Here is a 27,989-nt window from a genome sequence, read left to right as displayed (position 1 = left end):
AGATCAGGCCAGGCTCTAAGCTGGTAAAGCAGCACCAGTGTTGCTTCGACGAGGAGAAGAGCAGAGCCATCAGTGAGGAGATCACAAAGCTTTTGGAGGACAGATTCATCAAGAAAGTGTATCATCTCGAGTGGTTAGCCAATCCCGTCCTTGTATGAAAAAAGAATGGGAAATGGAGAATTTGTGTTGACTACATGAGTCTCAATAAGGCGCGTTCAAAGGATCTATTTCCTTTGCCACATATAGATCAAGTAGTTGACTCGACCTCAGGGCGTGAAACCCTCTACTTCCTTGATGCGTACTCTAGGTACCATCATATCATGATGAAAGAATCCGACCAGCTTGTGACTTCTTTCATCACCCCATTTGGATCATTCTGCTATGTCAAGATGTCGTTCGGTCTGAAAAATGCAGGGGCTACATACCAGCGTTGTATGCTCAAGTGTTTTGGGGACCTCATTGGGCGAACCATTAAGGCTTATGTAGATGACATCATGGTCAAGTCTAAATAGGCTGACCAGCTCATAGCAGACCTAGAGCAAACCTTCGCTAAACACTGGGCAAACAGCATCAAACTCAACCCTAAGAAATGCGTTTTTAGGGTCCTAAGGGGTATGCTGCTTGGGTTCATTATCTCCGAGCGTAGCATCGAAGCCAACCCAGAGAAGATCTCGACTATCACAAGGATGGCCCCAATTTGGAATCTAAAGGGAGTATAGCGAGCTACGAGGTGCCTCGCCGTGCTTAGCCATTTTATCTCATGCCTCGGTGAATGAGGCCTCCCCTTAGATCGGCTTCTAAAGAAAATTGACCAATTTGCATGGACACCCAAGGCTTAAGAGGCACTTGACAAGGTGAAGGAAATTCTGATGAAAGCCTTAATTCTGGTCCCACTGACCGATGGGGAACCACTCCTACTTTACATTACGACCACCATGCAAGTGGTCCACACCACCCTGGTGGTAGAACGGGAAGAAGATGGACATATCCTCAAGGTGCAACGTCCCATATACTTCATTAGTGAACTCTTATATGACTCCAAGACTCGCGACCCCCAAAGCCAGAAGCTCTTGTACGCCGTCCTGATCGCTAGGAGGAAGTTGTGTCACTACTTTGAGTCACACCCGATGATGGTCGTGACATCCTTCCCTCTCGGTGAAGTCGTCCAAAACTAGGACACCATAGGAAGAATCATGAAGTAGGCACTCGAGCTGATGGGTCAGGGCATTTCGTATGCCCCTCAAACGGCCATCAAGTCCCAAGCGCTGGCCAATTTCATTATAGAATAGACCGAGATCCAGATGCCGCCAATAGTCATCGACCAAGAGTACTGCATGATGTACTTTGATGGATCCCTAACGAAGAAAGGTGCCGGCATGGGAATGGTCTTTGTTTTGCCCCTTAGGGTGCACAAGAGGTACATAGTTCGCATCCACTTCCTCGCCTCCAACAATGCGATCAAATATGAGGCGCTCATCAATAGCCTATGCCTCGCCATCCAGTTGGGCATCTGATGGCTTGATGTCCAAGGCTACTCACAGCTAGTCATCGATCAAGTCATGAAGGGGTCAAGCTACCACAGCACCAAGATAGCTACATACTACCAAGAAGTCTACCAGCTAGAGGACAAGTTCGATGGCCTCAAACTCAACCACATCCCGAGGTGTCTCAACAAGGCGGCCGACATGCTAGCAAAAATGGCATCCGGCCGAGAGCTAGTGCTGACAAGTGTCTTTGCCAGCGATCAGTACAAGCCCTCAGTCCGCTACGAGGAGCAGGAACAGACCGATGATGGGCTGCCTACCCTGGGTTCTGGGGCTGACCAACTATTGGCTCCTTCTGACCTCAAAGTCATAGAGCTTGATGAAGATCCAGTGGTAGAGCCTAACCCTCTAGCTGATAGGAGGACACCTTACCTCAATTACCTCCTCCATGAGGTGCTCTCGACGGACAAAATGGAGGTCTGATGGCTCGCACGTTGCGCCAAGTCCTTTGTCATTATTGAGGGGGAGCTCTATAAGCGAAGCCACACCAAGATCCTACAACATTGCATCCCCATCAATCAAGGGAGGCTACTGCTAAAGGACATCCATGGCGAGGTCTGCAGACATCATGCCATACCCAGAACCTTGGTCAAAAATGCATTTTGATAGGGCTTCTACTGGCCAACCACGGTGGCTGACGCCGAGCAAATTGTGCGCACCTTGAAGGGTGTTAGTTCTATGCTCATCAAACCCACCTGCTAGCCCAAGCGCTCTAGATGATCCATATCACGTGGTTGTTCATGGTCTGGGGGCTTGATCTGGTCGAACCCCTCAAAAGAGCGCTGGGGGGCTACACGCACTTGTATGTCGCCGTGGAGATTTCATAAAATGGATAGAGGCTCGGCCGATCTCTGTGATCAAATCCGAGCAAGCCATGCAATTTTTCCTCAACATTGTCCACCGCTTTGGAGTCCCAAACTCCATCATCATAGACACCGGCACATAGTTCATCAGAAAAAAAATTCCTCCAATTCTGTGATGACTACCACATCCACGCTGATTAGGCCACCGTGGCGCACCCCCACATGAATGGGCAGGTTGAGCACACGAATGGCATGGTCTTGCAAGGCCTTAAGCCTAGGATCTTCAACCGGCTGAACAAATTTGGCGAACGATGGGTTGTGGAGCTTCCCACGGTATTATGGAGATTGAGGACTGACTACACACCTTTCTTCATGGTCTACGGTTCCAAGGCGGTCCTCCCAACTAACCTCAACTACGAAGCACTGAGGGTTAGGGCATACAACGAGTAGGGAGCCAAGGCATCCCTCGAGGACGCCATGGATCGGCTCGATGAAGCGCGCGATGTTGCCCTCCTCTGCTCGGCCAAGTACCAGCAAGTGTTGCGCTGGTACCATGGCCCTCGAGTGTGGGGTCAGGCCTTCAACATCGGGGACTTGGTGCTCTGTCTCATCTAGAGCAGCAAAAACTGTCACAAGCTCTCTCTGTCGTGGGAGGGACCGTACATCATCATGGAGGTGCTCTGACCGGGCACCTACAAGCTCAAGACCATTAATGGCAAATCCTTCATCAATGCCTAGAACATTGAACAGCTACATCGCTTTTATCCCCAGTCTATGCATGCACTTGTGGAAATTAAGAATGATATTTCTAAAATGCAAAAACATTTTTTCTTATCGATTTTGCTATTTGTCTCCTTGATCTTCAGTGACACCCGACCCCAGCAATGGAAAGGGGTTGAGCCTCACTCAAGGGTTGATAGGAGAATTTCTACCCAAAAACATTCTCTATGCCTGATCCTCTCTTACGTTAAGATCTAGAAGTAAGGGCTACGGAAACAAACACTGAGTAAAACTGGTCGAACCGCTAGAAACCTACGCCCCAGCGACTATGGCCTTTTTGCTCACCAGCGTGATTAGAGTTTCTTCGCCCGCACCCGAGCTTTACAACCTTAACTACAGAAAGGGTCAGAACACATTAACCTTTTTATACACAAAAAGGGAAAAGAACCAAAAGTCTATTCGGCCACAACAAAAGTTAAAAACTTATTTACTTATTACAAGTTTGCCGCCTAGCCTATCTAACTAACTAACCCCTCGAGGGGATGACCTCATCCTTGATCTTGACAGATAGGTCTTGCACCAGAGGGCCACCGACTCATGGAAGGGCACAAAGGACGGCGGTTCGCCCCCTCGATGGGCTAAAAACTGCCGCAGGTAAGAAGGGATACAGAGCTAAAAATGCTTCCACAGCCCATTAAGGCCTAGGAGTTCGAAGGTTGGCCCATCGATGGTTTCACAACTGCTCTAGGGCACCTTTAGAGTGAGGGGTGGTAAGATATGGGCCCGCTAGCGGTCGGTACCTAGGTGCATGAGTGCCATGGGCATCCCAGCCCATGTTTGGGTCTTGGCTGGAGCACGGTCCATGGTTTTTCTTTGAAGAGTGGCAATGACCCCTTGGGACCAGTCAAACAAACCCAAGAACTATATGGATTGGTCACCAGGAATTTGGAGTCGGTCACCAGCTGACCCATGCTGGACCCCCATGAATAGGAAGCTAGGGCCCCACTCAAACTAGCCCGTTAACAGCACACCGAGCACCATTTTTTGTCCATCGAGGGAAACATGGCATAACTCAGCCCCTCCGTTTTATCAAAAAAATGCTTGAGAGAGGACGACCATAAGACAAGCTGACCCCTCGACCAGACACTTGCTATGTGCGGGGGCTTGGGGGAAGTTGGACTCACAAGGAGACCAAATATGCAATCGCATGACAATGGCGGATCGATTGGATCATAGGGAGGCATTGGAATCAAGAAAGATCTTTTCTGACCCCCTGAATCCCACAGTTGCACGCTTGCAAAGAGTCCAAGCATGATGAAAAGGAATCGCGGCCCTACCAAGACATCCGAAGGCCCACAAAGGGAGATCAACACCCTTAGAATCCTTCCATCTGAAAAAGCCTTTGAAGGAGTATCCTACTCCTCCGCAGGCTCTAGGACAACTGTTGGGTATTAGTATTGGGGATACCTAGAAGAAGGAAGCTGATGGCCGTGAACGCTAACTCATCCAGATGGTCAAGAGCGTATTTTGGTCTCACTCAACCTTGAAAGTACGAGTTCCGTCTCGCTCGACCCCGAGGGTGCGGGCTCCGTGTCACCAGACCCCGAGGGCGTGGGCTCCATCTCATCCAATCCCGAGGGTGCGTGCTCCATCTTGCCTAACCCCTCGGGTGTGATCTCCATCACATCTGACCATGAGGATGCGGGCTTCATCTCGCCTGACCCTGTGGGCATGAGCTCCATCACACCTGACCTCAATGGTGCGGGCTCCATCTTGCCCGACCCCTCAGGTGCGGACTTCACCTCGCTAGACCCCCTCAAAAGGGGATTCCATCTCGCCTGATGTGGGTCCATATCACCCCCAACCACTATGGGTCTAAGAGTACGAACCCAGGGTCAAAGTTGTTACACCAGAAAGGGAGTAGGCATGTCTTGACATGACCCACGACCACGACAGGCCATACCTGAGGACTCACATCGCCAACAGTGTTGGGCATGCTAGCGCTATGCTACCTAATCCCCATACGACTTTCGACGGGGGTATCTACAAACCATGCCACCCACCAAGATGGAATAGAGCGCCACGACTGGTTGATGACGCCCATGTATAGCGCTAGTGATGAACAGGGGCGCGACATGGAGCCATCCCCATCATCATCTATAAGACCAGCAGGACCCACATAAAATAGATGAAGGGCACCATGACCCTAGAGGCCTTCTTCCTCCTCGCTTTTCTCTCTCTCTTTCTCTCATGTAACCTACGCCTCCCCTTCATCTATAAAAGGTGAAGCAGGACGCTCCACGAGGGGGACACTGAATGACGGAATGAGCTCAACTCCGTTCGACCCTTTCACCAGAGACTTGGGACCTGCTCCCTCTCTCACCCGTTTATAACCCCTACTACAAACTAGTGCTGGTAACACGAGCAGCAACAGATTGGACGTAGGGACATTCCCCCTGAACCAATATAAATTCTTGTGTCCTCCGAGCATACCAAGATGGTGTTGCTTAGCGGATGCACGGTTCTCGGGGACTAGCTATGGGGGTAAGACCCCCGGTACCCGCAAGGCTCCACATCATCCAAGATGGCAGTGCTGCCAACCCATCATCATCCGATGAGCTTGAAACCACCATTTGTCATTTTCGAGGGTGAGCGGGACCACTGATGTTCACTGGCCGCTCTTCTCGATGGGATGATCCTACCATCTTCCTTCTCTTCAGGGATAGCTCCTCACTAGCAGGCCGCTTCCCCTAAAGCTTCTCACGGACATCTGATGTCCGCTCACCTCTGTCTTTGTTGTCGTTGTCATTCGAGCTGTCTCCACTAGCCTCCGAGCTAGCTCAACACTAGGGACTGCTCAACCGGCATCAACACCCCTCACCTAGTCCATCGATGGCATGGCTGAGAAGTATGCTGCTCAGTATAGCCGATGGATCTTCAAGAGCACGAATGAGTACATTGCAACAAAAACAAATTAGGCCAAACTAATACGAAGACTCTTACCTCTGGTCGGAGGTTCCCAACACTAAAGGCCCTATGTTGGTCGTCAACCTTGCGGCGTCCTGTGAGGTTGAACAACACCCCAATCCATCGCTTGATTTCCTCTTAGTTAATTAGCTCGAGCACCTCTTAGGTCCCATCAGTATCCCCTCAGAATTCATATGTAGGGTGTGCCCCCTCCTTGCTAGGCTGGCATCGCCAAAAAGTAAAGTTCGTCGCCACTATGACCCCATCTACTCTCCTTTGGTCAATTAATGTTAGGAGCTCCCTCACCTGCTCCATTCCACTAGCACTAGGTCTCTCCGGCCACCTGGCGTTACTCACGAGAATCTGATCAATGTCGCACGCCACATAATGTTCCCCCTATGGCATGTAGAACCATCGTTGTGCCTAATACTTCACGTTTGTGTTCAACCGGGTAGCGATGTACTGTCCAACCATACCATCCCGCAGCTACAAGTATGCGCTACCCACAACCCTAGATCTAGACCCCCACAAGATTTCAAACAGAAAAAGTGGTGGAAGAGATCAAAATGTGGGAGAATGCCAAGATAGGCTTCGCAGAAATGGATGAAGACAGACACGTGAAGGATAGAGTTCGGGTCTAGATTGCAAAGACTAATGGCTTAATACTCAATCAATCCATGGAGGAATGGATGGATCGGAATGCCAAATCCACGCTAGAAATAATCTTCAAACACGACCAATTCATTGCCGTGGGGGGTAGGAGAGCTCTCACCATGAGCAGGACACCATCCCGCCGTCACCCTATCCAGCAGCACACCGTCCACCACCAACTGGTTGAGCGCCGCCTCATTGCTAACGGATCTCACCCATTCCTTGGTGCAATTGAGCTCACACGATGCCCTGCTCGAGCTGCTGCGGCTTCTCTTGGGTGCCATCTTGCCGATCTACGAAATGGTTGGAGATTATGAGCATGTGGTTGCTAAGATGGCGGAGCAGTTACCGGGTGATGTGGTGTGGGCACAAGAAAGAAGACGAAGAGGCGAGAGCAAGGTGGAGAATGTGTGTCGGGGCTGTGGCACTTTATAACGGTTTGACCCCCGACCCTTTGCCTTCTAGGGATTTTGGGAAACCACACCTGACCCGCCGTATTCCCTCCTAAAACCGCCGCACGCTGATGGGCCGCCAAATGAGCAAGGTGGGCCACGACATTAAATCATGTTGAATGCGGAATGACAAAATGAATCTCCAGACTCAGTGTTGGGTCAACAAAATTCATTATACATCTATGCCAAGATATTTTTCCTTTACCCTGCTACAAGATTTCTTCACCATCTTCCAGCAGGCTCGGGGACTAAGTGTGTACACTTCACCTTGCGGTGAATGTATTGGTTCCCTGATTACTCGATCTTTCAGCAATGATAGGGACTACATATTTTTCTTTGACCCTGCTACAAGATTCCTTCATCATCTTCTAGCAGGCTCGGGGACTATATTGTGTACAATGCACCTTGCGGTGCATGTACTTTTTCTTCTTCACAGTGTTTCGACTTTGTCAAGTCTCCACCCATGCTTTGCCCTAATGACCACATCATCAGGACCATCGCAATTGGCACTTAAGTGTGTACACTTCACCAACCAAGACTTCAAATTTTTTACTTGAGCTCCTTACATCCTTATGGCAAACCACGACTTCAAGTGAGTCCGAGCTCGACGCCTAGTTAAACTGGTCGGACACCTGTCTCAGCTGCTCGGACACCCACTTGGATAGCTCGGATGCTCGTTCGAACTGCTCGAACACTTGCTTCAATAGCTCAACCCCTATTTGAACTGGTCAGAAGACTGATCCTAATGAGTTGCTACAAGTTGCACAGCTCGGATGGATGCAAGATGGTGTTGCTTATAATAGAACCGACCAATTTATAAGAGCACAAGTACAATGACAGCCCGCAAGCGGTCGCACTGTTACACTTGTGCCCATATAAACCCAATAGTGCGTTGAGTACCGCAAAGGATCTCAATTCAACCAACATACGACCAAGATCGTACAAGATTCAACATACATGTCACACATTATATAAAGTTCACAAATATAGTTCTATATATCAGAGTACGATTAAAAGTTATTACAAACCAAGTTTAGATAAAATAGTAGCAGAAGCAATTAAAGTTTGAAACCAACATCTTCATCATTATTCAAATACTGTGCCAGCTCATGATCATAATCCCACAAAAGCCTAAGAGAGGGATTAAGAAGAGATGCCTTGCCTAGAGCTCTACTCCTCGTCCACGGTGGGACAGAAGCAGTTCTTATAGTAGCCATGATAAACTATACCATCTGCAATAATGGGAAATAAATCCTAAGTGCAAGAAGGTACTCAGCTAGACTTACCCATCATAAACCAAAAATAAAGTGACTCCAAGGATTATGCACGGCTATATAAGTGGAGCTAGCTTGACAACATTTTGCATAAAAAACTTACCGATTTAAGTATATAGTTAAAATTATAGCTATTCATCTCTAGATTAGCAACTACCTTTGCTAAACATGTGGTATATCATTTAGTATCATACAGTAGTAACCATAGCTAGTATAATAATTCCATGTTCATCCGAACCATCATATTCCACAACACAGTTACTACGATGAAGGGGCTTCGCCAAGTTTCTCACTATCCAAAAGAGATGGCGATTCGAATCGATTGCAACCAGCTAGGCAGTATTCCTAACACAAACCCAGGTCTACCAGCCACAGTAGCCTTAGGTCACCTTTGGTATGACTCAGGTCCACATTTTGTGGGTTCGATCAGCGCCGCACAATCAGGGACGACCAGCTGTCAGGACAATCAGGACTACCCAGCCCTTGGGCTCATGTCTGGCTCCCTACACATCCTTACTACCATCCAGAGTATGCACTCTTATAGAATGAGGCCCGGCCTAAGTTGAGCTACTTGGGTTCGCAGTCAGAACAAGTTATTCGGCCAGCTAAGTGAGAGGCATGCGTTCAAAATGACAAGAGGGTTTCCAACGGTACGGTCCTTAATCGACACAGACGGAATCACATGAGTTAACCCACACATAGACTCCACCTAATCTCTAGTTACATTATCCTATGGTTCTTTTTATGATAGCAAATATAGCCAATCGTGCTTCGGTATTCACCTATATCTCGCAGGTAACAGGAAATCACCCGACTTCTACCGGTCTAAGCATGGCTAAGCATATATTTGATCCTAGACCTACATAGGGTTTAAAGTATATATATGGATAAGATAGTTCTATACATCAAGTGTTTCCAATCAACTCTTATAACCTAATACATCAAACATAAAGGACTCAAGTGATATTTTGTAAAATATAGGAGACTTAGAATGCTCTAGGGCTTGCCTTTGAGGAAAGAGGTTGGCCTGTGATCCGAACACTTAGGGAGATCCTCAAGAGTTTGCTCCTCTTCTTCTAGAGCTATGGCCTAAGGTGTCTCCTGCTGTTCCTCCTCTTCTTCTTCGTTGAAATCCAAAAGAGTTATCCTCTCAGACGATCCTATATGCATGATCATGGAATAAGATATCGTGGATGCATATATAACAACATGTATGATATGGTGGGGTATGATGAAATGCATTCTCATAGGTGTTTTCAACAGCATTGTATTAAGGTGATAACAAGTTACATCTTATTTTACTGAGTAGGTGTATATCTCTTCTCTAGTAACTAAACAAATTCTCATCTAAGCAATTTTCTGGACTACAAGACAACAAACACTTGTTTTAATCAAAACTGGAGTTATACATATCAAAATAATATGATTATGGACTTTATGAAAAGCTTATGAAATTACCTACAACTTTCTTTTAATCATCTTAATGTGATTTAGCAGTTATCTAGGTCAAAAAAATTAATCTTTCAGATCTATCTAGAGAGTAAGCATTTCTGACAACAGACTTCTAACAGCCAAATTCTCAAACCATAAGGCCTATGACTATGAAAATTTAACACCAGGTAGATAGATAAGTTATCTATAACTTTGTTATTAACAAGTTTCACAGAAAAAGACCACAACAGAAACTATACATGCAGCCATCTAGTTGAATTATAAAACAATAATTAACTAGTTGCCTATAAATAAATACTTCTAAACCTCACTAACAGTATCAACAGATTATATGCATCACACACACCACAGAAAATATTATGGTTAAGCCTAACTAACTTATTTATATTTATTTATTAATTTCCTTAGATAATAAGGTGATTTATAGAGTAATTATTTCTAGTGCTTAATAAATTCTGATAACATTACAGTAGCCTACAAATGACCCTAGTAGTATATTGTATAAATTTTATGCCATTTGGATAGGTATAGCTACCTCTACAAAAATGATAAGTTATATATGCTTATTTTAGCAAAAATAATTTAGCATAGTGAAAAGTGTCAAACAACATATTTAATTTTTTTTTTACTTTTCTCCTAGCATGAGAATATTGTGTAAAAAACTTTATGATCATATGTTATGTCTTTTTACCCCATTTAATTTCACTAGAAACTAACAATTAATTAGAATTAAATATGAAGACCATATTTCAAGTATGCCTACTATAGGTTTAGTATTTTTCTAGATAGAGCATGTCAACACAAGACTAGCAAAATTAGAATCACAATTTTATCACCTTCCTAGCTCAAGTTATGCAATTTACAAGATAGAAACTATTTTAAAAGCACTTATATTGCTCAATTTAATTCTCCTAGAAAAATACCTTAAATAGTAGATTTTATATTTTTATAAAATAGTGCAATTAATGATGAATCTAAGAAAATTTAGTTCACTCAATTTGTACATTTCTAGCTCCAGTTATACATTTTTGAAGTTTGCATTCAAATCTATGAAAATAAATCAAGAAAACATTTCAAATACTGACTGACAGCTAGGACCTGCGGGTCAACGGGACCCACATGTCAACGACACACAGAGCAGGGGCATGGCTTGACTGGCGAAAAGCTCATCGACGGCGAGGTCACTGGCGGTGAGGTCACCGGCGTCGTGTTCCCCACTCTCTTGCGCACCCACTGGTACCCTAGGTTTGCTTGGAGGATCACCGGAGCTGCCTCGCCGATGAGCATGGTGGCTCGGTGGTGGTGCGCGGTGCTGCTCCGGCCATCTCCAGTGATGGCATGCTCAGGCGAGCATGACTATGACATCTACAAACCCTAGCGAAGCTCTACGATGCGGATCAAGTCACGGTGAAGCTTGGCCGTGTGCATGGCAGCACGGCAGCGTGAGCACGGCGGTGGCACGGTGAGGTTACGGAGGGAAAGGTGACGCAAGCGTGCGTCCGTCTTCCCTGCGAGCTTCACTGTCCTAAGGTTACACCCTAACGCCTAACTGTGTGAGAGAACGGTGACCAAACAGGCGTGACCACGTTGACGTGCATGGCGGCGGCGCTCTTGGCTCACGGCTGTGCGACTCGCGTTTCGGCACCGATGACGTGGTAGCGGCTCAACGATCTATGGCTATAGCTTCTAGGACCTACGATGAAGATGAATCAAGAGAGAGAGAGAGATGGGAGTAGCTGTGGATAGAGCTGGCCACGGCGAGCTCAGAGCACGGTGGTGCTCCGTGACCATGGCAGTGATGGTGACATAAAATATCGCATTACCTGGGCTCTAACGGTGGCAATGGTGGCTCGGGGAGGTAGATAAGATGATGGCAAAGCCGTGAGCAAGATGGATTGGACGGTGGTTAGGTGTGGTTGGCGTGCGAGCATGGTGGAGCTCGGCAATGGCGATGGCAGCGCTCGGTTTTGCTATTGCGGGCGCGAGAGCGAGAGAGACGGAGCAAGAGCGAGTGAGGGAAGCGAGTGAGGGCAGCGATGCACGGTGGCCTCTTCAGCACGCGCCTGGATGCACGGTGGCCTCTTTAGCGCGTGCCTAGCCGCAACGCGACCCAACCCAGGTGTGTGCTCGCCACACGACGGCCACGGCCTGTGGCTGGTCAGCCACGATGCCGGCCGATCTAGTCTGTCTGACAGCGCTACTTTGAGCTCCTAAATCTTCTAATCCATGGCATTTAGCAAAAACTTCGTTAATAGAAATCGTAGAACTATGTGAGTACTACAAAAATGCTTAAAGGAGTTTGGTCTAATTCCCAATGGTTTTCAAACTACAAAGCTCTAAAATGAGGTACTTTGAAACTAAAAACAACTTCAATACTTAGAAAATTTTTTAAGTCACCAAACAACATTTTGTTGATACTTGTGAGCTCTATTTGACCATGTTAGACGATGAATTAGCTCATGACCCTTAAATAAAGTTTGTTACCCATGATGTGAACTACAATTTTTATTTAGGTCACACAACCATGCAAACACTCTAAGCTACTGTTCAACTTTAGTCAAACTAATATTATGAAAATAGCATTTCAAAGTAAACCAACACTTAGAAGCAAATTTGGTCTATGTCATGAATATAAACATTGTTCCATTTACCATCCTAGATGTGTCTAAGGTATTTTCATGACCTCACAACCATTTCATACATTGGTCATACATGATTACAAGCATAAGCATATATATAAAATCAACATTTCATGTGATAAGGTATAAGAATGAGATGAAATTTCATATGCTCATGTTCATGAATGCTTGGATGATGCTTGTGCTCATGAAATGCAGGTGCCAAATGCAAAGCTTAACACTGGGGTGTTACATTGCTTAGCGGACGCAAGGTGCTCGGGGACAAACTGTGGGGGTATGACCCCTGATACCCGCAAGGCTCCACGTGGGCCGAGCCGCTAGGGGAGGCCTAGCCCACAAGACTATGCATGGGTCACACTACCGGCCGAGGCCCAGCTCGCAAGACAACGCCACGCGAAGTATGTTGGAGGACGACGTGCTTCACAAGTCAACGTGAAGATCCTCGGTGATCTACAAAATCTGCTCGAATATGATAGATATTGTACGATCTGTAACTTTCTATCTTGTAAACCGATCAGAATGGAAATAATCGATCTGTAACCCTACCCCTAAGCTATATAAGGCGGGTAAGGACCCTCTCATTTTTATTTGAACACACACAATACAATCCACAAAGACACATGACGTAGGGTATTACGTCAAGCCGATGGTCCGAACCTGTTTAATCATTGTCTCTTGCGTTCGGTGTCACCATCCGGTCTCCTCACGCGCACCTCCACCGATTCATCTACTACCATGGGCATACCCTTCGGTAGACTGCCGACTAGATTTCGTCGACAAGGGGCAAGCTAACCAAAAGGTGATATGGAAATATTAGTAAGTGGTTTGATAGAAGTATTCATCGGCAGCTAGTGGTTTTTCTTGTTGGGGTGTTTGTACTAGGTGCTGTTGTTGGTAGAGATATTTGTTTTTTTTTTGCTATTTGGGTCTAGGTCCGAGATGTTCTTAGTTGCTTTAGTTTTCTAGATAGTTGCCAATGCAGTTGTGTTACTAGTTGGGTCGTTTTTCGACCAAGTTGGCTCAGGTTTGAGCAAGTAGTGGGCCAAAGTCGTTAGATGTTCGGGTGGTGTTTCCAAAGTTGGTCAGAATAAGTGGTGCACTCTCCCAGTTGGTAGTTTTTTTACCCGGTTTCCATTAAAAAAACTGGGCTGAACACTTGTATTGTTAATTTCTCCGTCTAATAAAAATCATGGCAAAGCTTTTGCCGTCCCTTCGAAAAAAATGTTGTTCTGTCCACAAGTCATTCCTGCGTGTGTTTTAGGACCATTTGTTGTGTGTTGTAATCCTTGGATTTGCGCTAGTTTTGTACTCTAATAACTCTTCTTCCTCTTAATGAAATATGTGCCTCGTGGTACGGTCGAGAAAAAAAAACTCTTACACTGTTTTTCTTATCATCTTTGCTTTTCTTTCTTCCGGTATCTGCGACAATGTTAATGATCAGTGGGAGGTGTGTGTGTGTGACTACGAAATTGGCCGGGGGAGGGGCGCTCTATCTAGTGATTAGTGATGGAGCATAGATCCTCCTTGGTGCAATGAGAGGGCTAGCTGCTGATGTGATGGCAAAACAAACTGTAGACAGCTAGTAGGGTCTACCAATCCACCACATGGCTTCTGGCAACAGAATTTACAAAGATTATCACCATTGTCATGAGCAATCATTTTCACTAAGCCATGCTGGATTTTTGTTTAAAAGCTGTTTTTGCAATGACTATGTGAAAGAATAAACGGGTTATGCTTGAAATCAGGAGACTAAATGGCTGTTGTCGTTCACGGAAAGAAGTGATTGCTTGGTGTCTCGAAAGATGAATGCAGGCCGGAAAGGTGCCCTGCTCGTTGCTACTTGCTACGGCTCCTCATCCCGGCACGAGAACGGCCGCTGGACCAAGCCCAACACTGGCAACTGAATTTGGCATTAATGTAAAGAAATGCCATGGATCATGAGGAAGGCAGGTCAGGCTGGGAATCATGAGTAAAACTCAATGTTGATGGCGTTTTGAAGGCCCAAACTGGTGCATCCAGTCAGTGTAGGTGGAATTTGTGAGGGATAGGGTTCAGGTGCTTCTGTCCTTCTGTCGAACTTTGCAAGTTTGTCACTCCACTGAACAAGTTGAAGCCATTGTCTGCCTAGAGAAGACTGAAGCTCGTTGCTGAGTGGGGTTCAGAAAGATTAGGAGAGAGTGCAATAGTATAGCTTCATAGCTTGTTGCTCGCGGTGGACCGAAACTTACATCTGACAGTAAAGTTCAGAAAGATTTGTATAGCTCGTGGGTTAGCCCAATTACATTTAGCAATACGAACGGCGCACTGCAACTCCCGTGCTGTTTTGGCGCGCGAGTGCTCCTTCTTCTCTAGGCGAGCTCACTGCAACTGATTGTAACATGTCTTTTATTATATAATATAAGATCTCTCTTCTGGCAAAAAAAGATGCTAAATTTGATTCAGGCAATTTGTTAAAAAAAATATATTCTAGTAACAGCCGCCATTGAATTCTCTTGTTCATACACGCTTTGGCTTTGAGCCATCACAAGGATTTAATTGTGACGCGATGTGCTCAGATCCTAATATCATTATTATATTGAATCTAATTCAAGTTTATCATGCCTGACTTTATTACAAAGCGTACAATTCAGTACCAAATTGGCATTGCACACGTATGCAGGCGCTGGCAAGTCCTCCCTTCCAGAACAGCTAGGAATCCAACGAAACATCTCCACAGACGAACTACAAATGAATGACCAGCACCATCAACACATGACCAAAAGATCACTTGACTCTGCACAAAGTTTACAGACTGGACTTACAAGTGGCGAGCAAGCAATCACGCGCACGCACCTGGTGAAGAGCGTGCCGCTGTCGCAGCGGTACTCGCGGGTGCCGCAGGTCTTGGCGTGCACCTTGAGCTCGGCCCGGACGGCGTAGCGCTTGCCGCAGCGCGGGCAGGCCCAGCGCTTCTCCCCGTGCTTTCGGCAGAAGTGCTTCTTGATCCCGGTGAGGTCGCCGAGCGCTCGCGCCGGGGAGTGGTGCACGCAGCCGGGCTCGGGGCACACGTAGACCCAGCGGCGCGGCCCCGCCGCGCCCGGCCCGCGCTGCCGCAGCCGCCAGGGGAGGTTGTGGCCGCAGCGGTGTAGCTGCAGGTTCGGTCCCGCTGGAAGCCCTTGCCGCACACCTCGCACACGAAGCGGTTCGTGGCCAGCAGCGTCCCCGGCGAGAGCGCGATCACCTCGGCGTCCGGATCTGCGGCCGCGGACGGGCAGCGGGCGGCGGTCAAGCAAGCAAGCAAACCGTCAGAGCACGCACGCGGGCGCGGAGGTAGTAGCAGTAGTACGCACGCACGCACACCAACCCCAAAGCAACCGCGGGCACATACAGACCTGGCGTCCCGGGGAGGTTCGCTTCTTTTTCACCGGAGCCGGCGCCGCAGCCGCCAAGGGCACCGCCTCCGCCGGCGACTCCTGCTCGGGCCCCGCCCCCGGGTCCGTCGGGTGCATCGCCGGCTCTCGATCAGTCGCCCGCTCCGTCCCAGCACCTGGCCCGCGCCTCACTGACTCAATCTGCAGGATGCCTGGCGCCGCCGCCGTCCGCCGCCGCCTCTCCGGTTCCTGACAAATGTGACTACGAGACGAGAGGAGAAATGATTCGAGTTGGGGTGAGCGGCAGATGGGAACGACTGGGCTGCGCCTGGGCCTGGACTTGGATATGGGTACCCACATGCTTTAAGATGCGTGCAACTGTTGAAAAGAGGATCACCGGAGCAAAACTCTATAATGGCCCTGTTCGCATGTCCTTAAATCCGGCTTGATTCACTTCTTTTTTTTATCTGTTTTTCTCTCACACATTCCTCCAGATTTCTCCTAAATTTCTCCAAGCGAACGAGACCAATATAAGATCTCTTTTCTGCAAAAAAAATATGCTAAATTTGATTCAGGCAAAATTTTTTAAAAAAATAAAAAATTCTAGTAACAGCCGCCATTGAGTTCGATTGTTTATATGCACTTTGGCTTTGAGCCGCAAGGATTTAATTTTGACACCATGTGCTCAGATCCTAATATCATTATTATATTGAATCTAATTCTAACGGAATCACGAAAACCATGCGGTTTGTTGAGAGATTTGGGCCTTATTTAGTTACTCCTCCTAAAGTCTACTTTCTATCCCATCGAATATTTGGACATATACATAGAGTATTAAATATAGACTAAAAAATAACTAATTGCACAGTTTACGACTAATTTGCGAGACGAATCTTTTAAATATAATTAGTTCATGATTTAACAATGTGATGCTACAGTAACACGTGGCGTGGTTTAACAATGTGCTGCTACAGTAACACATGTGCTAATGACTGGTTAGTTAGGCTTAATAATTTCGTCTCACGGATTACTGACAAATTCTATTATTTATTTATTTTTTTTTGTTAGTATCTGAATATTCTATGCGACATCTCGTATAATATTCGATGTGATATTTCAAAATTTTACACCTACATTTAAGCAAGGCCTTAGACTCCCTACTGATTGGTAGAGTCTGTGTCCCCTGTCACGTCACTTGTTGATGATGATTTTATTTGCAAATAAAAATAAGAATCGTCTCGGTCCTTCGCTTCTCTCGCGATCTCTCGAGTCCATTTTGCAATGGTTCGAAATGTGCAGTTGTGTCCAACATGCATAAAGTTGCAGTGTTTGTTTCGTAGTGCTCGTGTTGATTCCTTGGTGGATTATCGGTATTGCCGTTGTATTATTGAAACTCTTTCCGATCCTATCTACCACATGTTTATAGGAAAGAAAAATGATGTACTTGTCGGAGCGAATGGTCATTATCTTTCCCATCAGGCGGTTGGTTTGGTTTGATCAACAAATTCTACTCCTAGTGTCCATATACATGGTTCAACAAGACAGTCGTGGCGACATGAGCCACAGGATCTTTGAAAGGAAAGATGCCAACCCATCAACAAATGTCTCTGTTGTCGCCTCTCCGAGGGAGGAAGACAGTGGTGGCAACGTGTTTCATTTCAGATTTCACCGATGAGCATTCAGTTTAATACAGGGGGTTTAAAGCTTTTCAAGTTAGCAAGGTGATCATGCGTAAGTCATAAACAATTAATAAAGAGTAAAAGAGAGCGAAATGGGGAGTATATGTAGTATATAGCTGATTAAAAACAAAATGATAAAGTCATAATAATCCCAAGTTTACATAGTCTACACCGGTCATCAATTAATCGTAGAGTGCAAAGCATGAAGTAATACAAAACTAATATAAGTTTTGTTGCTTTTTCCCCCTAGAAGCGAGGCTCGTTTGACTCAGGAGCGGTTCGAGAGTTAGCTCGAGTTGGCTCATTATAGCTAACGAGATAAAATCTTGACTTAACTTGGTTCGCCTCGTTATGATAACGAGCTGAGTCGAGCCAACTAACCAGCTTTAATTTTTTTCGTCTAGCCTTATATATGGGACAAATAAGAAAAACAGAGCGTGTGTAGTACTGCACGGCGTACAACGCGTCTATAATTAGTGTACGTATATTATTGCAGGACACGAAGGAAAAAAGATGGCGTTCTTCTAGTACTACGCAGCGTGCGATGAATATGAAGGCATCGATAGAGAACTCTTTTTTTTTCTTCTTCTTTTTATTAGAAAAAAATGTCAATCATTAGAAACGTACGTATAGGAAATATGCATTATTATCAAGCAAATCTGAAACAAAGAGTTCTATTTCTTTTATTTGTTTGTGTACTCTTTCTGATTCTTGAGATCGATCCAGAAAGATGCCATACAGTACACGTGGAGAGATCAACAAGATTTGGCGTGCTAATTGTTAGCAAAGAACACGGCAGACGAAGATGGAGGAAAAGCGAGCAATAGAAAACGAGAGAGAGCGATCGAGAGAGATTGGCTCTATACAAGCAGACCTCTATACGGGCTCGCCGCATGCATGCAGCCGGCCAGCCGTGACCATGAGAGCTCATCAGAGGCCGACGGTGACGACCGGCGCGAACGCGGTGCCGAAGGCGCAGTCGGCGCCGGCGGTCGGCCCGCGGAGGGAGCTGATGACGGCCGCGCCCTCGAGGAGGTCGTTGATCGCCGTGGCGTAGTAGGCGCGCAGCCGCCGCAGCGTGCGCCTGTACAGCACGGCCAGCCACCGCATCCGGAGCCGTCGGATCGCGCCAAAGAGCCTCCTTTTCCCACCGAGCCTGGCCACGGCCATCTTCTTCTTCTTCTTCCTTCTTGGCCCCGTCGGCAACAGCGGCGACGCTTCGGCTCCACCCGCCGCTCTCGCCACCGGCCTCCGCGGCACCCGGAACATCATCGGCCGCCGCGGGGCGACGCGGGCCGCCGCAACGAGCTGCTGGTCGTCGTCCCCCATCAGATCACCGCGTGCTCTCCCCTCTCTCCCGCTTGGCTGTGCTTGCCCTGCAGGCAAGGCAAGGAGGAGGAGGCTAGCTAGCTATCAGTTGAGAGCTAATGGACAATGGCATGTGATGGTAGGACCGTGATTTGTGCGGGAGTATGAGTAGTTTATAGGATACTGTTAATCACGTACTTAAGCTTGGAGAGCATTGTTTATAGCGTGGGAGGCTCTGGGCGGCCGGTGTGGATGCTGGATGGCTACTTTGCTCTCGGGAAATGGTAAGGTCAGAGAGGGCGCCGGGCTGTATACTGCTGATAGCCTGCTATTACCAGCTCAATAAGCAAGAAATAAAACTAGGAAAGCACCTTGCGTAAACATGCAGGACTTAGCTAGTTTTTTTTTTCTTTTTTTTTTGCGAGAAATAAAGCTAGTAGTTTTGTTTCTTGTTACCAGTAAGTAGATAGGTAAAGAAGTGGGTTAATCTTAAGATCAGGTTGTGGTCTACATGCACTGTGCACCGAACATTCAGCTTTCAGTTGTGCTGCTGCATGCTGCGTGTGGGAGAGGGATGTTCTCAGTGTATACGTTGACAGACAGCGACTGCTTGTGGAGCTATGCAAAGTAAAATAAAACTCCATGCAAATGATAGTGCATGGATATCAATTAATTTGGGTTCAATCTCAGCCATTCCCAACTGCTTGACGGAGACATATCTGAACTCTGAAGTGGAAGGGCCAAGAGTGGTGAGCGATGTCTGAACTCATACAAAGCTGCGTAGGAATAGGATCAACAAGCCAGCTGAAACGGGATCCTGTTTTATCTGCGGATTATTGTCCTGGCACAGCATGACTTGAGGAGTAAGCATGCATGGGAGTTAAAGAATGGGCAGCATGCGTCAGAGCTTACCTCAGTCGGTATCGGAATGCATGTTAGTACAATACAGGCACACCAACTGTACATTAGCATCCTGATGATCGATGCAATCATAGTACACGGCCGTTGTTGTTTATGGTATCAACCACTCGTCGAATCTCTAGGGTCTAGAAGGTCAAAGCTTCATGATATATATATACTACATAAGAAACACATGCTTGGCCTCACATCGATCACAGGCACAGCGCGCGAGGATATGCTCTGCTTACTATGTGTTTTTCTCTCTCGAATACGCAAGATCATTGCTGCTTACAATGTGTTTTAAAATATTTAGTGAGGTATACGAAAGCTAGCTCAGAAACCAAAATAATAATAATTAAAATGACGACACAAGATTTGCTGATTTTATATACGTGAGCGTCGCGTCCGTATTGGATTTCAAAAAAATATCTATATACAACAGAATGGATTATTTCCGGTTCGTTCTACCTTTAAAGTTCTTCTCAACAAAATCGGGGTCTCTAACTACCGGCGACGAAAGTGCAGATACCCACTCGCCGAGTGCACAACTATGTATGCGCGGGGCATTAACCACAATCCAAGATATCACTGCCTCTGCTTACGATCAAGCCGAGCCAGATATGGCAACAACCTAAAGATCTGTCATCATCAGTACTATAAAAACTGACTTTTTGAGGTGCCTTTTTTTTCTTCTTTTTACACGAGGCTGTTAAAGAGAATCATCTCAAGAGAATGAGGCTCAGCGCCTCAGCCAACATATCCTGTCGGCAAATTTATTTTAGTCACCCTACTATCAGAGACGGTCCACATTTACGATCCAGACAATGAATTTCATGAATACATGGATAGAAAATAGGACCTCAGATCAGGGGATAAAAACTTAACTTAGATGGGAGACTTGGTGATGTACCTCGTCATGCGCAGTCACGACCATGGCGCCACCGCGACATGGCCACTGGAGTCGTAGTAGAGGAAGCCATGCAGGCGCCCGCTAGGTCGTCGAACGCAGCAGCAGTGCAGGTGCGGTACTGTGGCGGCGGCGAAGGCGATGACAGGCGATGACGCTTCCCGTCGCTCACAGCGCCCCTCTTGATCGGTCTAGGGTTAGAAACTTTGTGGTGAGGATGGCGGCTACCGGTGACCTCATGTCTTGTGCCCCAGACCCCGACGTTCTTTTATGAGGCTGCGCGACGGGGGCCCATCAGCCAGGAGAACCGGCTGAGCGCCCCTGATCAGGGCGCGGATGAAGGGCCCAATTGGCCGTTGAGCCAACTGGTGGAGATCATCCTAACATACATCACTAGCAAACTTTTTTTTTTGAATTGGGTTTCTTTGCATTACTCGAAAACTAGAAGAGGTTTGTTATACACTTCATCAATCGGGGTTACAATCATGACGCAACAGGTGATCTACACAGGTTGTTAGACTGAAGCCTATAGTCGTTGAGCTTCTTTCCCATTCTGAAGTTATGGAACCGTTTTGTAGTCATCAATCAGACGCATTCATTTCTGTGCAAGTTTTTTCTTAATTTACATTAAATTTTGGTTCTTCATTAATTGGTGGATGCTGACTACTTCTACTTCATTCCATGTAGTATGTCATGGAGGAAGTCAATGTTAAGACTGTCACTCCATGTAATGACCCCTTGATGTATGCTTCTCTGCGAGCCGAACCCAACTTCAGGGTGATTAGTTCAATGCACAAATATTGCACATTTTCACCCACTGCTCAATGCTTGTGGTACTTTATAGTATACTAGGAAAAAGGCTTGGAAAAGACATGGGCAAAGTAGCAAATGTGATGAAGAAGATGACTCAGGAACAGATCTTAGCCTTTGAAAAAAGTGGAGAGATTTCATTTTTGCGGATCATTGCTTGGATCTAGATGATATATATTAAGGTAATGTTCCATATACATGCAGTCCTTGGTCTGATGGAAATAACAACTGTCAACAACTCAACATTGGGTGATTGCATAAGCTTATGACTAGAAATTTGCTAGTGCTTGGATGCTGTTAAAAATATCTTCATGTAGCAAATAGTTTCCAACTAGTATGATTAGAAGACTACTCCCTCTGCCCCAAGAAGGGAGAAACTTATAAGTTTAGTGTGTTTGTATCTCTCTCTCTCTCATGCTCATCACTAGGCATGGAATATTTCAGTGCAAAATGTTTCTATTAGACCTCAGAAGGTGTTTATTTCAGTTTTCTGCATCATGGAATACTTCAGTGCAATATGTTTCTATTAGACCGCAGGAGGTGTTTATTTCAGTTTTCTGCATCTTCACCATTTGTACAAATTTTACCTGTAGACTTTTTATTTTTAGGTGGTCCGATAATTCAAGCCTCCTGAAAATGTGTCAGAGAAGGAGTTTGACGCTGTATGAGATGGTTTTGTCATGAATATGCTATTTTGTCTTGTTAGTTTGGCTAATCTTTTCTTGTAAAACATCCCTATGTTGCATTTGTTATAGGTGACATTTTAGTCATTTTAGATCTATGAACTAACCCGTGATTGTTTGAAGCTGGAGTGGCTCGAGAGGTAGTTGACAAGTTTTCTATTTCTGTCTAAGTTTTAGCATATTGTTACTAAAACATCATTAAAAAGTATATCTAAGGTTGTCCGGGACCTCAATTGCTTATTGCTAAATATATATTTTTATATACTCCCTCAGTCCTAAATTATAAGTCATTTTAACTTTCTCGGAGAGTCAAAAATTTATATAATAAAATAATAATATTTATGATACCAAATAAGTATCATTAAATTCTTTATTAATTATATTTTTATAGTATACCTATTTGATGTCATAAATCTTTATAGTTCTTTCTATAATTTTGGTCAAACTTTAGATGCTTTGACTCTCCAAGGTTGGAGTGACTTATAATTGGAGACGGAGGGAGTAGTTACTATATGTATCTTTGTGCAGGTTGTGAACAAGATCCTAAAATTAGGGAAGACTGCTGAGCTCGAACCTATTGATCCAGTTGATGTGTATTATAAATTTTCGGGCAATGAAAAAAAACACGGGAAGAGATTAAATCACACGTAAGTTACAACCGTTTGATCAATATACAATTATTATTTTGGAATATCTTTTTCACAAAAACTACTTTATTCTGTACAGGGTCAGTATATTATAGACACACTTGGTTCGGCAATTGTTTTGAAGGAAATGGCACCAACGGATGTGGTAAGTTTCGATCCTCAATCCTTATTGATCTTCAAATTCAGCTTGAATATTGCATCCTACTCAACCATTTGCACCCTAGGTATGTTAAGTTGTTCATCAGTATTTGCTTTCGGTTGTAACTAAGTATACGGCTTTATTTAGCACGTGGCCCGTCTTATGTATTTTTTGCATGTTTTTGAACTGATTCTGTACCATTTGTTCTTTAATAGAATGATACACAACTCTCATATGTATTTAGGGAATGTATTCTGATAACATCTTTTGTTCCATGGCAATATGTATTTTTTTTATTTAAGCTTCTTGTAATAATATTCCCAAGTACAAACAAATATTTCTTTTGCTTGGCTTAGCTTGTAAGTTTGACAAGCTATTTGATGGACAAATCAAACAGGTTGTGCTTGTCTTATCTATATTTTGAGCCTATCATTTAGGATTACATGGGCAATATCTAGAGTTTATCAAACTGGTGTTTGCAGGTAGTACTTGGTGAGGAGTCACACAATGTACATGACATGTCATTAGTCCTGTGCATTGCAAGGTCCACCCCTATTCTTTCACCAGATCTTCTTCCTCATGCCTCAGGACTCAAGTGAATCTTGTTGAATCTAGAGTACAATTATGAACTACCCATGCAGATACTAGCTATTTCAATTTTGATACCATGCGGTCCTGTGGACTATCTGTGAATAATGTATGCGTGTACTTTGATGAAATAGGCAACCTTCTTCATAACTCTCTGACCTTTCTCTTCTTCCTCTTTCCTCTCCTCTTTTCCTTTTGGGATTGCTTGAGATTCTATAGATTCTCTTGGGACACATGAATTTTGGCATGATAATGATTTGTTCTATACACTGAATCTTTTTGTTGGCAGAAGTTAATAAGTAAATCTTCCTAATGTTCATTTACTGCTGGAGTAGGTTTGCTTGTGATAGTGAATTGTTAATGCAAGCTGACTTATTTACATACTCTCTCTGTATTTTACTTCTCCGCAAAAGATGTGCTTAGTTGTTCTCATGACATGCTGTTGACGTCGAAAAATACCTCGCCGCCAACACGGCAGCAAGCCGGGAGAAGCCGCGTGGAGCAGATCCCTAGATCTCCAAGGACTTTGGAAACACAGAACTGGATGGTCGTGACCTGAGGCATGCCAGTCAATTTGATCCTGTAATTGACAAGGAGAAAAGATTGATCAGTAATTTAAAGTGGAACATGCCGGCATTGCTCCAGACAGTTCTAAATATGTGGCTAAATAGCGAACGAGATAAGGCTATCGACTAAAGAGTCGATATCTAGCATGTTCATGATGCAGAGCAAGTAAAATAAACATTATCCATAATTAAGAGGTATTAATTATGCAGATCTTAACAGCCGATGATCATGAGAACATGCAAAAGCATAAAGAATAGGTATGAAAGCATTTATATTAATTGAGAATCATCTAGCTTTTGACCAAGACAAAAACAAGTACAAGCATTAAAATAGCCGGTGTATCCTCAATAAACAGACTATCTGCTAAAATAGCCGATTCTAGTGATGTTGTCGTACAACATGTGAACACTCCTTACATAAATAAATCTACAAACTGACTAAACTCAACCTATTGTACCATCAACAGATCGAATCAGCTGATGCAGCATTGGTGGTAGGACCCTAGATCAGAGATCAGCAATCGATAGATCTACTTATATCTCAGTAAATGTAACAACCAGTCCCGACATACATGGCTCAGGCCCACTCTTCCGAGGAGTGATCCCACCCGCGTGAACTTTCGTCCTCGTTTCGTTCAAAATGGTTAACCGAAGGTTACTACGCGTCCCTGACCCTGGTATTTAAGTCGATCCGGCGATCTCAGAGTTTCCAGTATGGTACTAAACTGGCCGTGCAGTGTTTTTCGCGGCGCTACAGTAACCCGTGACCAGCACCCCGGAATTGGCCGTCCCATTTCGGTGAACAGTGCTTGGTCTACAGTAACCCGGAGTTCGGATGCTGCCTTAGCCGACCCATTCTGCTACAGTGCCACCGCCCATGACTGGATTGGATTGGGCCCACTTTGGCCCATTAGGATGTTACAGTAAAGTCATGAAAGCATGTCATATGCGTGAAATCTCAAGCTATCAGCTGAATAGCCTATAGAAACATAGTGGATAAACGACGTAAATTCACTAACCAACAATATTCAATCTATTGTACTGCCAACAGATCAAGTCAGCTGATGCAGCATTAACAGTAGGACCCTAGATCGAAGATTGATAATTAATGGATCTACTTCTTAATAGAGCAAGACCTCGAATACTCACTATGTTCGATCAAGATCAAGATGAATTAGTCGATTAGAGCAGGATCTAACGTTAAAGGTTGAATTCAAGCATAAAACGGCAGTAGACGATATATCAATATGATAAAAACCAACGAATCTCAATCTAGACCGGATAAATTGTGATATTATACTAAACAGCAAACCATCTAACACAATGTCGATAACTTTGATTGAAATCGACACCTACAAGAGATCAATCAGTTGATGCAGCCTTGTAGATAATAATACCAATCGATAACTAATCTATACCATGACTCGTAAAAGGTCAATCAGCTGATGCAGCCTTACGAACAACGATACAGATCGATAACTAACTTATACTACGACTTGTAAGAGGTCAATCAGCTGATGCAGCCTTACAAGTAATAATACAAGTGATGGGTACTCACAAACAAACCGGAAGTCAATCAGCTGATGCAGCCCTGCTTGCCTGAAGAACTCGCCGAGATCTACTCTACTCCTATTCCTAGGGTTGGCATAAGCCGAAAAGTAAAGGTACGGGTTTTATGATTGATCAAAAGATGTTTATTACAATAGCCGGGGTTAAAAACAAAATATCCAAATTAAGATAACTTGGACATCAATCTTTCCCTTCTATGAAGTCTGACACGTCTTCTTGCTTTAAGTCACCGCCATCTCTCGTCGATAAGGCCATTCCCCAGGATGATGACGTCACATCACTCAGCTGATTTTGATGGCCACTCGCTTAGCCGATCTCGTGAATATCTCGCTTCTTTTAATGAATTTTGAAATCCAGGGCTCTCGTGTATATCGGTCAAAATTTGGTGTCAACACATGCAAATCAGTTATACTAACTTGGTCATAAGCAGCTTGTTAATGTTTTACCTTCATGCTATAAGTTGCTATGCAAAGTAATAGGAAATAAAAATGAAGACTTAATTTTTGGTTCAGTCATAAATAAATCGTTCACAGATTCCTAGTTTCTAAGTATGCATTGTTTTAAATGCTTCGATCTGGTTGAACAATTCTAGATAATATCATTGACGTTGGTTCAAACCAACTAAATTATCAATTACTATTGCTAAGTTTATCTTTCTTATTAGACATATTTGTTATTTTGTCTTTTCATATTATTTAACAAGGCTGATGTTGGTTATTCTATATGTGAGCATTTGATACGCTATGAGTTTTCACCTTTCAAAAAAAATGGAGGCATGTGAGTCTATTAGTTGGAAAGATAACTTGCAAAGTGCATATGTGAATTGGAAGGATTATATCCCACTACCATCTGGTATGGTCTTGCCTAATTGGGATTGGCGAGATAGTACTTCTAAACATGATTTAATTAGTGACAATTTCTCAACTGACAGTGCTTCTTCTAATCATAAAAAGTTTCAACCTAAAAATTGTATGTTTGTTTATCTTCTGCGTTGCAGGGACATGCATTGTTCATGCTTTTAGCGAGTGCTTTAGCTCCAGAATAAAGATAATGTCATCGAGAAATAGGGATTAATTGGTCGATATGGGTGGACACATTTCCATTCCATTGCTGGTACATGACTTATCAAGTGCTAGCTCTATCACTCGTGTTGGAGGAAAAGCTTTAGGGGTCTCTAAATTTATATTAAATATGGTGCAACTCTTGATTGGAGAAAAAGACAAGCAAGCGAGTATATATCAGTAACTACATCTTAACAGATCTGGTGAACTTGCAGGAGATTAAGATCTTTGATCTTCCTAATGTGCTTAACCTAGTTTAGTTTGCAAAAGCATTATAGCAAAGAGCAGTTCTCCTATTAGAAATCGAAATGAATGGTCATGTAGTTGGAATACTTAATGCAGGTCTGCATTGCCCTTATACACACGGAGAAGTATATTTTAATGATTGTGGTTATGCGGAACTCTATAAGAAGGATGATGCCACAAATCTAGTTTATGGTTTCGACAACACAACCAATGCCCCTTTTTCTATTCAGTTTTTTTTTTGCTATAGGACAACACGGGTTCATTAGCTCATACAAAGGGGTTGTTGCGTGAACATAAGTTGCTACCTTATACTTAGTAATAATTGCCAACGTTGATTTAGCTACTTCTATTCAGGGGCGGATCCAACGGCCCCCCCTACCCATACCGAAACAATGGAACCTCCTGTGGAGCCCCCATGAATTTTTAGGCAAAGTTCTATAGTGTAGGGGGGCTGAGACTTCAGATCGAGCAGCAGTATTGTTCAGCCCCTCCTGAAATATTTCCTGGATCCGCCGCTGCTTCTATTTATTATGGGTTGTTCATGAGTTTCAATATGGTCTTTCCATTTTTTCACACTTGTTCTAAATATCACTATGTCGGTGCAGAAAGTGACCAACTAGTGAATATTTGTAGTTTTGCTGTACGTTGTGATCGGAGGTAGCCTAGCACTCAATGACACAGGATTTATACTGGTTCGGGCAACGTGTCCTACGTCCAGTCGGGGTCGGTCGGTGACTTTATTCCTAAGCCCAGGTGCTCGAAGTTTGCAGTGGGGTTACAAACGAGAGGGAGAAAGATGGGGTGTACAAGAGGTCCGGTCGGCTACGACCGAAAAGGCCGAGAGTGACAGGAACTTCGCTATGAGCTAAGTGTTCAAGCGGATGCTTGAGGTCTGAACCTGGTGGTTCTGTGGTTGTGAGTTATCGATCTAAGGAACTCTGGCCTCCTAGAATCGGTCCGTCTTATTAGAGGAATCACACCCCATTTTATAGATGAAGGGGATGGCTTTACAAGTGAGAGGGTGAGGGTACGTA

At 44.7% G+C, this 27,989-nt stretch overlaps 2 protein-coding genes, 1 long non-coding RNA gene and 1 pseudogene across 4 annotated transcripts; 2 read left to right on the top strand and 2 right to left on the bottom strand.

Moving 5' to 3' along the window:
- The first annotated feature begins 1,559 nt into the window (after positions 1 to 1,559).
- On the top strand, positions 1,560 to 1,967 carry LOC136466214 (uncharacterized). Its single transcript, XM_066464639.1, has one exon. It carries the CDS (start codon positions 1,560 to 1,562, stop codon positions 1,965 to 1,967), a length of 408 nt encoding a protein of 135 aa, XP_066320736.1.
- A 13,081-nt stretch (positions 1,968 to 15,048) lies between these two features.
- On the bottom strand, positions 15,049 to 16,158 carry LOC136464644 (uncharacterized). 2 transcript variants are annotated; one of them, XR_010761238.1, is made up of 3 exons: positions 15,874 to 16,158; positions 15,304 to 15,736; positions 15,049 to 15,223 (listed from the first exon to the last, which is right to left on the bottom strand). It is a non-coding gene; the product is annotated as an uncharacterized lncRNA (long non-coding RNA). The 2 variants fall into 2 exon arrangements; XR_010761237.1 differs by having other exon boundaries at positions 15,335 to 15,736.
- A 2,018-nt stretch (positions 16,159 to 18,176) lies between these two features.
- Positions 18,177 to 19,040, bottom strand: LOC136464643 (uncharacterized). Its single transcript, XM_066463606.1, has one exon. The coding sequence runs from the start codon at positions 18,858 to 18,860 to the stop codon at positions 18,462 to 18,464; it is 399 nt and encodes a 132-aa protein (XP_066319703.1). The 5' UTR covers positions 18,861 to 19,040; the 3' UTR covers positions 18,177 to 18,461.
- A 1,647-nt stretch (positions 19,041 to 20,687) lies between these two features.
- On the top strand, positions 20,688 to 23,524 carry LOC136466213 (isoleucine--tRNA ligase, cytoplasmic-like; annotated as a pseudogene).
- Positions 23,525 to 27,989: the final 4,465 nt, after the last annotated feature.

This window comes from Miscanthus floridulus, chromosome 7 (genome assembly GCF_019320115.1).
Source record: "Miscanthus floridulus cultivar M001 chromosome 7, ASM1932011v1, whole genome shotgun sequence".
NCBI lineage: Eukaryota > Viridiplantae > Streptophyta > Magnoliopsida > Poales > Poaceae > Miscanthus > Miscanthus floridulus.
This window is presented reverse-complemented; position numbering and strand designations above follow the sequence as displayed.

What these genes read in the sequence shown, in the direction of transcription:
- LOC136466214 (XM_066464639.1), top strand. Translation starts at nt 1,560, where the DNA reads ATGAAGGGGTCAAGCTACCACAGCACCAAGATAGCTACATACTACCAA.
- LOC136464643 (XM_066463606.1), bottom strand. Translation starts at nt 18,860, where the DNA reads ATGGGGGACGACGACCAGCAGCTCGTTGCGGCGGCCCGCGTCGCCCCG.